This window comes from Bombina bombina, chromosome 2 (assembly GCF_027579735.1).
Source record: "Bombina bombina isolate aBomBom1 chromosome 2, aBomBom1.pri, whole genome shotgun sequence".
Taxonomy (NCBI): Eukaryota; Metazoa; Chordata; class Amphibia; order Anura; family Bombinatoridae; genus Bombina; species Bombina bombina.
Window position 1 is genome coordinate 1,187,020,754 of NC_069500.1, and position 14,856 is coordinate 1,187,035,609.

General features: G+C 35.2%; 1 protein-coding gene and 1 long non-coding RNA gene across 2 annotated transcripts in view; both read right to left on the reverse strand.

Moving 5' to 3' along the window:
- Positions 1-3,121: 3,121 nt before the first annotated feature.
- Positions 3,122-5,772, reverse strand: LOC128648205 (uncharacterized). The gene is made up of 2 exons (XR_008400536.1): positions 5,106-5,772; positions 3,122-4,938 (listed from the first exon to the last, which is right to left on the reverse strand). It is a non-coding gene; the product is annotated as an uncharacterized LOC128648205 (long non-coding RNA).
- Positions 5,773-10,574: 4,802 nt separating this feature from the next.
- Positions 10,575-14,856, reverse strand: part of PDLIM3 (PDZ and LIM domain 3) — a 107,667-nt gene continuing 103,385 nt past the window's right edge. The window contains exons 7-8 of the mRNA XM_053703890.1: positions 12,121-12,229; positions 10,575-11,836 (exon numbers count right to left, since the gene is read on the reverse strand). Of these exons, the coding sequence (XP_053559865.1) occupies positions 11,647-11,836; positions 12,121-12,229 (299 nt within the window). The 3' untranslated portion in view covers positions 10,575-11,646. The remainder of the gene's footprint in view (positions 11,837-12,120; positions 12,230-14,856) is intronic.

Here is a 14,856-nt window from a genome sequence, read left to right on the forward strand (position 1 = left end):
ATTATCAGGTATTTGTAGAGCGCCAACAGATTCCGCAGCGCTATAAACATAGGCGGTATACAAGATAACATTTATTGGGATCAAATGGGTAGAGGGCCCTGCCGAGAGTTGCACTGTTGTAGTCGGCTCTTATGCGGGTGATCTACAAACTGCTGGGCTCATAGGCTTACATGCTAAGGGGTTCAAGGGGATAGCAGTGGCGTTAGGAAAGGTTAGTGTAGGTTGTATGCATCCCTGAATAGTAGAGTATTTAGGGAGCGCTTGAAGCTTTCAAAACTAGGGGAGAGTCTTGTGGAGCGAGGCAGAGAGTTCCACAAGATGTGAGCCAGTCTGGAGAAGTCCTGTAAATGGGAATGTGAGGAGGTAACAAGAGATGAGGAGAGTAGGGGATCATGGGCAGAGCAAAGGGGTCTGGAGGGAGAGAGACAAGGGGGCATATTTATCAAGCTCCGTATGGCTCGCCGGAAACTGAAGTTATGAAGCGGCGGTCTAAAGACTGCTGCTCCATAACTTGTCCGCCTGCTCTAAAGTGGTGGAATGAAATCCGGATGATCCACTTTAACAGCTAATACAGCTGATCATCATATCGGTCCAGATTCATAGATCTGCAGACACAGTGATGTCAGACGCCTCCTTCACGTGGAAACACTGAAACCGGAAGTGCGCCGTGTTACTGTAATACACAGGGTCCGGACATCACCAACCACAGAAGCGGACTACTAAAAATCATCTGAATCATGGTAATTCACTTCAGCTAATAAAGTATATCAGCAACAGCTCATGGTGAAGGACGAATCATTCCACTATTTTCTTGAGAGACGATCCATTCAACTATACTTACGCACATAAGAGTGGCGTACAGGTACCAAGCTAACATAACACATTGGCTGTTGCACCCTCAAACTTCTGTTTAAAAGCTCCACCGATAATATGAAATAACATAAACTATATGAATTAAGGATTACCATCAAGGAAATAATATTATTCAGCCCAAAGGTGACATAAACTATATGAACAAAAAGGATATACATTAAATTTTCTTTATATTTGGTAATTTATTTAAGGTGTCATATATCACGTGAAAAAATAAATAAATATATATATATATATATATATATATATATATATATATACAGTATATATAGGAACAACAAAAAACGAGGACTTGCAGGATCAATTTCAACCAAGTGGTTTATTAAAGGGATACTAACCCCACATTTTTTCTTTCATGATTCAGATAGAGCATGCAATTTTAAGCAACTTTATAATTTACTCCTATTATCATTTTTTCTTTGTTCTCATGTTATCTTGATTTGAAAAAGCAGTAATAAAAGGTTAGGAGCCGGACCATTTTTAGTTCAGCACCTTGGTAGAGCTTGCTGATTGGTTTGCTACATTTAGCCACAAATCAGCAAGTGCTACCCATGTGCTGAACACAAAAAAATGGTCCAGCTCTAAAGCTTACAGTACTGCTTTTTCGAATTAAGATAGCATGAGAACAAAGAAAAAGTGATAATAGGAGTAAATTAGAAAGGTGCTTAAAATATCATGCTCTATCTGAATCATGAAAGAATAAAATTGGGTTTAGTATCCCTTTAAGGCATTGGTGGTAAATCACTCAGTAGTGTACAAGGTGAGGTGTTGTAGATCTGACGCGTTTCGCGCATGTGCAATGCGCTTCATCAGAGATATACATTAAATTTTCTTTATATTTGGTAATTTATTTAAGGTGACATATATCACGTGAAAAAAAAAAAAAAAAAAAAAAAAAAAAATATATATATATATATATATATATACTGTATATATACTAGCCATTTTTTATTAGTATATCCATTTGTATTTCACCCACATTTTAGCAAGACGTGCTGGAGTCATTTTTATTTTTGAAGTGCACTTTATTATATATTTTTATATTTTTAATACTGGACGTCCAGATAAAGGGATTATTATATAAAGGGTTATCTACATATTGTCTAGTCATATTTCCAGTGCCCATGAAAGTATTTCAAACTGGACATAACATTGGATTTATAGAGTTTTTTTTATATATTATATAATTGTATTATTGTTTTCATCATAATCAAATATATGTAAATTGATATTTTGTATTAATAAATAGGTATTATTGTAATCTGCTTAGTTCGAGCTCATCTTTAATATTTATTATTGTTTTCTATAATATATAATATGCATTATTTATACTACTATCTTTAAACGTATCCCCTAGCTTATAGCGCCAGTGCAGTTCTTTCCCTTTTTTCTTTGACTTGTCTATCTGGAACTTAATTGAGGAAGTTCCTTTGTATCTGGCTAGAGGGGAGTCATAGCCCCAGCACTCCCTATCTCCATTACTGCTCCTGAGCCTACCTAGGTATGCTTTTAAACAAATGATACCAAGAGTACAAAGCAAATGTGATAATAGAAGTAAATTGGAAAGTTGTTTAAAATAACATTCTATCTGAATCACAAAAGAATGCTGATCTCTGGGGCCAGTACTAATGTACTTATCTGTATATATATGTCCCATATTGTCCTCAGTGTTCCTGTACTGCTTACACTATGTCCCTTTATACCCCCTGTACACACATGTGCTAGTTTAGAATATGGCAATAAAAGCTGCAGGTGTTGGGGGGTACAGTGGTAGCTAGCAGTGGAGCTGTATGTAGCAGCCAATAAAAGCCTTTGTGTGTCACCTTACTTATGCATGACATATGTTTGCCAACTCTGCCCTAAAGCAACGAGCATACAGGAGCACATGACCCCTGTATAGATTCTGCCTTTTAATGGTATTTATGTTAAATAACAGTTGCAGAGATTGGCCTCATGAACATTATCTCAAGGGATGAAGCTAAAGCATGAAAGTCCATGCTTTACATTAACATACTTTTTATGTCACCCTATCTAGGTTTTTATTGTTGCCTTAAGCATTTTAGAGCATCTAAATTATATTTATCCACAAACTAACAACTGTCCAAATAACTCTGACTTGGTAGATACTGCAAGTGTCTTCCTCTGGAAAACGTCTCATATATCCCTTTGCCATATGTTCCTTTTAATTACCACTAGAGGGCAATATTGCATGTGACGTCCCACAACTCCCATTTATTACAGACTTAAATTATTTTATTATTATTATACTTTATTTATAAAGCGCTTACAAATTCTGCAGAGCAGTCTATGGGTACAATTGGTACAAGACAAGACTAAATGTGTCACATACAGGAGTACTTCTAGTCTCACATAATAACAAACACTATTTGAGAAGAGATCATTTCCAACTATTGACATCTACCTTATAGCTTAGATCCACTCAATTTGTCCAATATAAGACTCAGCAATAAGGCCCTCATGCTTTTAACATTGCTCTACATCAGTGATTTTCAACATTTTTTTTGCCGTGGCACACTTTTTTACATTACAAAATCCTGCGGCACACCACCATACCAAAATTTTACAAAATTACACATTGTAGCCTAATACAGCATATATTATACATCATAATGATTGTCTGTGAATGAATGTCAATATGTCATGGTTGTAAATGATGCCTGCCTGTCTGCCTGATGAGCCTGTCACATCAAAACAAGCAAAATTTAAAAAATATGTCACACTGTTCTCAGTCTGCCGCGGCACACCTGAGGATCTCTCACCGCACACTAGTGTGCCGTGGCACACTGGTTGAAAAACACTGCTCTACATATCCCCTTCCTGTACTGTTCTTCCACAGAGTGCCCCCTCTATGTGTCATTCTATTCCTCTCTCTATGTGTCAGTTTTATAGGATTCTTTGTTTATATGTAGTTTGTGGTATTTAACTTGCTTAATAGTTACCTATAATTTGAGGGGAGGGGGGGGGGGGGTTGTGCTTTTTTTTTTAATAAAAGAACATACTTTTGTACCTTATAATAAAATTTGTAAAGTTGTTTTTAGCTGAGCGCGCTGTTTAAATTATGAAAATTATGATAATTTACTTCCGTTATCAAATTTCCTTTATTCTCTTGGTATCCTTTGTTGAAAAGCTAGGTAGGCTTAGGAGCAGAAATGTACTACTGGGAGCTAGCTGCTGTTCAGTGGCTGGCTCACCCAGTGTGTTCAGCTAGTAGTACATTGCTGCTCCTTCAACAAAAGATACCAAAAGAATGAAGTACATTTGATAATAGAAGTACATTTTGAAAGTTGTTTAAAATAACAGCTCTATCTGAATCATGAAAGAATAAATTAAAGGTTTTATGTCCATTTAAGTCCCAGTTACAAGGAAAATAAATCTAAGACTGATCGGCCCGCACAGGAAAAACTCCACATACATAGGGGCCTATTTATCAATCTGTCAACTTACTTGCATTCGACTGCACCAATACGCTCGCCTAAGATCGTCTAACATCGCTGCCGCAGACCTGAATACGCTCTCCAAAGTTACCAAAAAAAGCTGTCAAAAAGCCGCGCACCAAGTACGTGGCGATGAGCAGCGGACTGTTGTTAACTAATAGTCATCGATCTCGCTGCTCTTCAGCTTTTTCACAGCTTTATTGGTATACTGTCACTAAACACCGCCACTATACTACACTGTTTTAACCCTATACCGCTGCTCACGGACCCCACCGCAACTAAATAAAGTTATTAAACCCTAAACTGCCGCTCCCGGAGCCCACCGCCACTCTAATAAACTAATTAACCCCTATCCTGCCACTCCCGGAGCCCACCGCCACCTACATTATGTTATTAACCCCTAATCTGCCCCCCCTACACCGCCACCACCTACATTATACGTATTAACCCTAATCTGCCGTCCCCAACGTCGCTGCCACTATATTAAATTTATTAACCCCTAAACCTAACACCCCTAATTTAAATCTAATTTAAATAAATCTAAATAAAATTCCTATCATTAATTAAATTATTCCTATTTAAAACTAAATACTTACCTATAAAATAAACCCTAAGCTAGCTACAATATAACTAATAGTTACATTGTAGCTAGCTTAGGGTTTATTTTTATTTTACAGGCAAGTTTGTATTTATTTAAACTAGGTAGAATAGTTATTAACTATTTAATAACTACCTAGCTAAAATAAATACAAAAGTACCTGTAAAATAAAACCTAACCTAAGTTACACTAACACCTAACACTACACTATAATTAAATAAAATAACTAAATTAAATACAATTAACTAAATTATATACAATTATCTAAAGTACAAAAGAAACAAAACACTAAATTACAGAAAATAAAAAACAAATTATCAGATATTTAAACTAATTACACCTAATCTAATAGCCCTATCAAAATAAAAAAAGCCCCCCCAAAATAAAAAAACCCTAGCCTAAACTAAATTACCAATAGCCCTTAAAAAGGGCCTTTTGCGGGGCATTGCCCCAAAGTAATCAGCAGTTAGCTCTTTTGCGGCCCAAAGCCCTAACCTAAAAATAAAACCCACCCAATACACCTTTAAAAAATTTTTTTAACACTAACCCCCTGAAGATCGACTTACCGGGAGACGTCTTCATCCAAGCCGGACGAAGTGGTCCTCCAGACGGTAGAAGTCTTCATCCAAATAGCATCTTCATCCATCCGGCGCGGAACGGGTCCATCTTCAAGACATCCGACGCGGAGCATCCTCTTCTGCCGACGACTACCCGACGAATGAAGGTTCCTTAGTTTAAGTGACGTCATCCAAGATGGCATCCCTTAGATTGCGATTGGCTGATAGAATTATATCAGCCAATCGGAATTAAGGTAGAAAAAATCCTATTGGCTGATCCAATCAGCCAATAGGATTGAGCTTGCCAATAGGATTTTTTCTACCTTAATTCTGATTGGCTGATAGAATTCTATCAGCCAATCGGAATCTAAGGGACGCCATCTTGGATGATGTCACTTAAAGGAACCTTCATTCGTCGGCAGAAGAGGATGCTCTGCGTCGGATGTCTTGAAGATGGACCCGCTCCGCGCCGGAAGGAAAAAGATAGAAGATGTCGTCTGGATGAAGACTTCTGCCGTCTGGAGGACCACTTCTGCCCGGCTTGGATAAAGACTTCTGCCCGTCTGGAGGACCACTTCGCCCGGCATGGATGAAGATGTCTCCCGGTAAGTCGATCTTCAGGGGGTTAGTGTTAGGTTTTTTTAAGGGTGTATTGGGTGGGTTTTATTTTTAGGTTAGGGCTTTGGGCCTGCAAAAGAGCTAACTGCCCTTTTAAGGGCAATGCCCATCTAAATGCCCTTTTCAGGGCAATGGGGAGTTTAGGTCTTTTTAGATAGTATTTTATTTGGGGGGGGGGTTGTGTGGGTGGTGGGTTTTACTGTTGGGGGGTTGTTTGTATGTTTTTTTACAGGTAAAAGAGCTGATTACTTTGGGGCAATGCCCCACAAAAGGCCCTTTTAAGGGCTATTGGTAGTTTAGTTTAGGCTAGGGTTTTTTTTATTTTGGGGGGCTTTTTTTTTATTTTGATAGGGCTATTAGATTAGGTGTAATTAGTTTAAATATCTGATATTTTTTTTTATTTTCTGTAATTTAGTGTTTGTTTTTGTACTTTAGATAATTGTATATAATTTAGTTAATTGTTTATTTAATTATTGTGTAGTGTTAGGTGTTAGTGTAACTTAGGCTAGGTTTTATTTTACAGGTCAATTTGTATTTATTTTAGTTAGGTAGTTATTAAATAGTTAATAACTATTTAGTAACTATTCTACCTAGTTAAAATACATACAAACTTGCCTGTAAAATAAAAATAAACCCTAAGCTAGCTACAATGTAACTATTAGTTATATTGTAGCTAGCTTAGAGTTTATTTTACAGGTAAGTATTTAGTTTTAAATAGGAATAATGTAGTTAATGATAGTAATTTTATTTAGATTTATTTAAATTAGATTTAAGTTAGGGGTGATAGGGTTAGACTTAGGTTTAGGGGTTAATAAATTTAATATAGTGGCGGCGACGTTGGGGACGGCAGATTAGGGGTTAATAAGTATAATGTAGGTGGCGGCGGTGTAGGGGGCGGCCTATTAGGGGTGTTTAGACTTGGGGTACATGTTAGGGTGTTAGGCGTAAACATAACTTTACACACCCATTGATTTCTATGGCATCCCCTGCTTCCAGGTACGCTGGGCCGAAATAGTGGCGAGCGTACGTGGTAGTTATTTGATAAGTAGCAAAAGTAGTCAGATGGTGCCGAATTTGCATTCGGAACATCTGTAGTGACGAAAGCATCAATCTGTGTCAGACTGAGACCGGCGGATTGTATGTTACGTCACAAAATTCTACCTTTGCCGGTCTGTAGCCTTTGATAAATAAGGCGAATCAGGCTCGCCACAATTACACTGCGGAATTCCAGCGTATTTGCAGTTGACGGCTTGATAAATAGGCCCCATTGGCTTTCCTCTATACTGGTTCCACCCCATGACCTCTCAACTTTGCCCCAGTCTCTTCCAGATTTAGACTATTATTGCCAAGTCTCATTTCCACACATCACCCTGAGACTTCCAATGCTAAAATTTGAGGGACTCTATTTTGGGAAGTATAATAATGATAATAAAAAAATGCTTTACACTCCTGTGCTGCTCAGATATTGTTCCAATGTTGTTAAAGTTAGCACACTTCTTCAAATCTGCACCTGACTCAATAAAATATGCTTTATATTCTTTGCAAATCTTTTATACATTTTAGACTGATGTTTCTCTTTATACAGTTGCAGCTAATGATTCAGATACTATAACTTCTGACCTGATATCACATTTTTAATTCCTACATAACTACACATTTCATGGTTACATGTGGGGTTAAATTATAAAATAACATTTTGTTGAAGTTTGCTACATATTTGCCTAATGAGTCAATCTTTTCCACAGTCCAAAAATAGCTTATATTTCTCATATAATTGCTGAGAGCATGTGGAGAAAATTAACTTTTCATGGGTCTATTAAGCTTCAGTATGGGGGATTTTGTAACTGCAGCATGGTATTATTAAGTTAATAGTAAAATAACATGGAGAAGAATATGAAGATTGTTTAAGCATGGAGAAAGCATCCTCTGTCTAGATAATGTAAGCTTTGCAATGTCATATGCTTAAAGGGACAGTAAACTTAAAAAATAATGTTATATAATTCCACACAGTGCAGAATTATATAACATTATCTTAGCAGCAGCTTCCAAAATCAAAAGCTATCCGAGATTTTTGCTATCAAAGTTGTACTTACCTGGTCTCCTCTCCAGGCTCTTCTGATCGGGTCTTTTAAAGCGCTGTTTAATTACAGCTTGACCGATCACGCCATTGAATTGAATGTAGCTTGATTCTGCTACCAGATGTCATTACAAATTATAGTAAAAAAATATTAAAGTGATGGTAAACTCTCCCCTTTTTAAAATCAGATCCGGAATGTTAGTGATATTTTAGATGGATAATTCATCAGTTGTAATGAAGATGTGCTATAACTTGCTATTTAATATAGATATAAAATTCAAATACACAGTGCTCAGCTGCCAACTTCAAAAGTAAATTTTTCTGTGAGCTAAAGGTTTGAATTGTTCTCCAATCAGCGCTCTAGCTACAACAAAAGTGGGGAGACAGCTGATTGGACAACAATTCAAACCTTAAGCTCACAGAAAAATTTACTTTTGAAGTGGGTGGTGGAGCACTGTGTATTTTAATTTTATATCTATATTAAAAAGTAAGTTACACAGCATCTTCATTACAACTGATTAATTTCATATAAAATATCACTAACATTCCAGATCTGATTTTAAAAAGGGAGAGTTTAGCAATAGATTTTAAACTGTAAATTTAGTAGTTAGATGCTTGGGACCGGAAACGTTTTGGATTAAGTAATAGTCTGAATCTAGGAATATTTCTATATTTGCATCTGTAATATGGGACAGCTTGGAGAAGGGATAGGACCAAGTAAAGAACAATATCTTATGTAATTTAGGCAATATTTACATGTTATAATACAACTTCTTCGTGCAATATAAAGGTAGCCTTATGGCACTTTTCATACTTTTGCATTCATAGTACCATCAGAAAGATAGTTTGTAAATCAGAGAGGTAATATAAATTGTTTTAAATAATTATAGACTATAATTTGCATTTTAGAACAGAAAAAAAAGAATGACAAATGCTAATATATATGTATACATGAAATATAAACATTTCCCAAAGATTCCACTAAATATGCACATTATATATCGACAATTAAACACTGAAGATCATACTTCTAAAACACTACACCTCCATTTTATTGAAATCGTGTACTTGGTAACCCTAATGGTATAACAGATTAAACCACACATTTTCAATAGTCCAAAAGAAAGACGGTGGGGGCAAAGAGTTTCTGGAAGAAGCAGAATAGATATGTTCCAATTTTGTAGTTAGTTTGTCACTTCTATTATGTTACCTTATATTACAACATTTATTTATATTTTAAAGGAAAGTAGATTTCTTTACTCACAGCTATTTTGTCACATGGAAAGCGCTTTATAAATCAATTAATTATTGGCTTCAACAAAAATAATGTTTTTTTAGTATTCTTTGGATTCTCCCTTTAATTACGTTGATCAGTACAGTACAGGTCGATCTATGTCATGCAATTTTACATTTTTAGATATCTCTGTAGTAGCAATGGATCAGTCTGTACCTTTAAGCTTGTCAGAGGTGGGAGAGAGATTGGAATGAAAAAAAGGTACAGTGAGGTTGGAATGAAAAAAAGGTACAGTGAGTAGAATAAGTAAAATACAAATAGTAAGAAATGTCCTGTTCTGGGAGGATGTAAACCTACACTTCACTTACAGTCTTTAAAGGGACATGAAACCAAGTTTTTTTTCTTTCTTGATTTAGATAGAGCAGTTGATTTTAAACAACTTTCCGATTTAAATCTATGATCTAATTTGTTTTGTTCTCTTGGTATACATTATTGAAAAGGATACGTAGGAAGGCTCAGGAGCTGATGTACATATATGCCTCATCTTATTGGCTCACCAATGCATTCAGCTAGCTACTAGTAGTGCATTGCTACTTCTTAAACAAATGATACCAAGAGAATGAAGCAAATTAGATAACAGAAGTAAATTGGAAAGTCGTTTAAAATTGTATGCTCTGTTTGAATCATGGGTTTCATGTCCCTTTAATAACCAGTCTCTAGTAACTCATAGACAAGTAGATGTAGGCACAAAGAATGGGACCAGTATTTTTTATATATATATGTTTATTTTTAGTTATAAAACAAAATAACATATATTCATTCCATATGGTTAATTGTCTATAAAAGACTATTACAATATAGTTATTTGTCTATATCTAAAACCCAACAGTCCCCCATAGCAATGAATACTGGAGTTGCAAAAAAGTGAACACTCAAAGATGCCCCCTAGCACCCATTCTAGCATTTTTTTTGCAAAGCAAATTGAAGCCTTAAAACTCAGAATGGTCAGTCACAGACCCTAAGGAAAGTGCAGTGAATGTTTGTTTTATTAAAAATATAAAGGAAAATACAATAATTATTTTTACTGCTGGAGGCCTGATACTAATGTTTTTTGTTTGTTATTTTGTTATTAATTTTATTTAAAAGAAGGACAACTGATAAATTATCTCTGACATACTTTCTTGATATGCCATGATTTTAATATTTTGACCATACATTTTACAGCTTAGTATTGCTTGCTAGAGCACGCTTCAAATTAATTGCAAATGTGCAAAAAAGCAAATAACTTACTACAGCTACTAAATATTTGGCAATTTATACCAATTTACAACTAAAGCCTTCAATTACAATTTGCATTGAGCCATGTAAACAAATATTTGACTTCATTAGACTATAACATACATTCCCCAAGACCATAAATACATCATCCTTTTAATGTGTCAGTAGATAATAAAATAATATCTCCCCAAGTAATTTACTTGATGCGTCTTGAATGTTATATATCCCAACATTATATGTATAAAGCAAATTAATTTGTAAATATTATACATATTAATCATTACATTTGAAACTTGTTTACACTTAGTTAAAGGAACATTAAATATAGTAAAATGGTATAATCATAAATGCAATAATACTTAGGGCCCTGTGTTAAAAAACTCTAAAATTCTTTGAGGGACCTCACTGTACTGACGAGACTTCTTATATCAACTCACCTGAGATGATATAAGAAGATTATCAAGATTTTAGTCTTAATTTCATATGATTAGTAGTTTTTTATTTTATTATTTATCCAGCTATTGTATCATGTGACAGCCATCAGTTAACCAGACTCATTTGTATACAGTATGGCCTATTGCACATGCTCAGTGTTTGTACACATTTGTTAATAGTAAATGTAATTTTTAAAAATTTCTTTATTGCTCTATCTGAATCATAAAAGTTTAATTTTGACTTTAGTGCCCCTTTAGACAAATGCATGAGGAATCCATCAGCAGTGTTATTTGCTCCACAAGACATTGCTCTATTGACCTACAGTATAGGTTTGGATATAACAGTTAATTATGTTTGTTAGTATATGAATGAGGCATTTCCTAATAACTAAATGCAGTTACAAACATTTGTGATTCTGTTTTTCATTTCATTAATCTTCATGAAGTTTGGTGTGAAAGCCTTTTATGTTATGCTAGCAGATGGGTGTATAAACCCATTCTAAACAAGGGGATTATAAAGGTTTAGGCCTTTTGATAAACAGTGACAGCATCATATCCCTCTGGCGGTCTCGTACGAGCTCTTGCATGTGCTTCACAGTACAGCTGGCCTTCCACAAAAAAGTATCCTTTCTGTTTCAGGTTCACATTGCAGTCTGAGCACACAAAGCATTCTGGGTGGCGGAACTTGTCCCGAGCTTTCACGACTGTACCCCTGTTGTAATAAAAAAACTTCAGTGAGTGAGACAATTTCCTGAAATAACGAAATAGTTAACAACAGCGGCATATTTGTGTCAAAGTCCGCTATGTAGCAGAACATTGTGAAAAGTAACTATGTGGCTTCCTGCCGTGCTACTGTTACGTGGGATGTTTCTTTTCTTCATTTAGTAAATACCAAAGTGGACCAGTGGCATGTCACTGAGCCTCACCTACTCACAATTAGTAATTGCTATGTATGTGACAGGAAAGGGCTAATCAATGTATCACGTCTGCACTTACACAATGCCATTTCCACATTTGTCACAGATTGGCAATTTCTGAACAGCTGCAGCTCCAGCCCCTGGTTTATTCGCAGGCGCTCTTACACTTCTTGTGCCTGTAGGTCGATCTATAAAGTGAAGACAAAGTAGAGAACACACAATTAAGGAACACAGTAAATTCTCATATCAAACACATTTTACTGTTTACCATTGAAAAAAAATATCTTGATTGTATAATACACAAATACATAATAAAACGACAGGGTGATATTTTTATGAAAGAGTTGAAAAAAGTATAAATTTCCCTGCCTACTGTATCATCTGACAACCATCAGCCAATTTCAGATTCACAAACGTATACACAGCGAACTCTTGCTCAGCAGGAGAGTGCATATCAAGACAGAACAAACTAATAAAGGAAGTAAACTATTAAGTTGTTTACAATTGCATGTTCGGTTTCATTTTGATTGTATCATTGAAAAGGTACTTGGATCATTTGAAAAGGTACAAGAAAGGCTTATTTTACAGCATTTAACATTTTTAAATGTGTCTTGTTTTATCATTTATGCTCTAGTGCTGAATTGGACTTGTGGATTAATGAACACTAGTGAAGCAAAGGGGGTTGTGCCTATGAACCAATGAGAACTAAGGAAACAGTGGAATTTGTGCTTATGAAGCAAGGTGCAGCAATGAAGCTTGTAAACTATCTATCTATATATCTAAAATGTTATTAAAGGGACATTAAAGGGACACTAAACCCCAAAAAATTATTTCATGATTCAGATAGAGAATACAAATTTAAACATCATTCCAATTTACTTCTATTTATTTTGCTTCATTCTTTAGATATCCTTTGTTGAAGAAATAGCAATGCACATGGGTAAGCCAACCACACAAGGCTTATATGTGCAGCAACCAATCAGCAGCTACTGGGCCTATCTAGATATGCTTTTCAGCAAAGAATATCAAGAGAATAAAACAAATTAAATAGAAGCAAATTGGAAAGTTGTTTAAAAACGCATGCTCTGTCTAAATCATGAAAGAAAAAAATTGGATGTCATGCCCCTTTAAACACTAAATAAATGCTAGATAGAATGATGCATTCAATGAAAAAAGATTAGTCTGAGAATAACATGTAGATGTATTTTTTAAAGTTTCATTGGTTGTTAAAATATTGACAAAATAAGTGTAAAGTTTTAGTGTCTATAACATAATGGGAGCTTCCATGTTGTAACTTAGGTTACCTTCTCTGCTGTGGCCAATTAGGGACAGTTATAAATAGGTCACTATATTGTGCAGCCAATGGCTGTGTGGAATATAACAGTGTTCTTAACTTCTATGTCTAACAGGAACTGAAAAGCTCACAATTTCAGCATGGAAATACAGGAAAGGAGACAAAATAAATCATGAAAATATATTGTATTGTTTTTTATATATACAATTTATCATTTTATATTACCATCTCAAAGTGTTCAATGTCCCTTAAAAGCCAGTCCTCACTCAAAGTAAATTTAAAAAAGAAAAGAACTTCCTTGGTTGATACTATTCTGTAATGGCATTTTAAAATGAATCCCTGCATGCAAAAGCAACTAGAAAAGTGATTATGCAGGTACATATCCCCAAATCCGGGAATTCCAAAATCCAATCTTATTCTGAAATCCAAACTTTTTAATTAATATTTAAAAAAGAATTATACAAAAAATTATTTTTCCCAATCACAATCTTCTCTGCCTGTGTATTTGTTTTTTTTTGGTTGTGTTCTAAAATGCAAATAATCGTGTATATTTATTAAAACAACAAACGTTACCTTACTGATTGCACTGTACTATCTTTCTGCGGGTACTATGTAGACAAAAGTACTAAAATTATCTAAAACTATCTTTATCTTATGCGTATAAGCTGTATAATGTAAATATTGCATGAATGACATAAGATATTATTGTTTACACTTTGTTATATCCCTTCTCCAAGCTGTCCCATTTTACAGATGCAAATATTCAAAAGGCCAAACTATTCTGAAATCCAAACCTTTTCCGGTCCCAGGCAGTTTGAATAAAGGTTTTTCTACCTGTACTTCATAAGGCGAAGCTGAATGGAGTTCTGTTCGGTGCATGCTTTGTATGGTACAGGAGAGTTTACTGTCAGCTATGGTAGAACATTACTTTTATAAATGATAGATTGGATTTTGACCTTGCACTTTAGCGAGCAGATTCAATCAATTTACCACTAAATTACACAATCTGCCAGAACTTCATGCAAGTTTTATTATACATAATATATATATATATATATCTGTCACAGAGTGCAAAAATACTCAAGTTCAAGATGGCTGCGCCCAGTGAGAAGATGCAGAGATCAACTAAGAGGCACTCGTAAAGTGTTAGAAAAAGAAAATGGCTTTGAAAAGCGCTGCAGGCACAAGAGAAAAGAAAACAGCATAGTGAGAAGTAACAATGTAACAGCAGTTTAAAGGGATATGAAACCCAAACATTTTCTTTTGTGATTCAGACTGATCACATGATTTTAAAACAATATCCAATTTACTTCTATTATCAAATTTGCTTCATTCCCATGATATTCTGTGTTGAAGAGATACCTAGGTATCTGGAGCACTACATGACAGGAAATGGTGCTGCCATCTAGTGCTCTTGCAAATGGATAACATTCTTGCAAAACTGCTGCCATATAGTGCTCCAGAAATGGGCCGGCTCCTAAGCATACGTTGCTGCTTTTCAACAAAAGACACAAAAAGAAC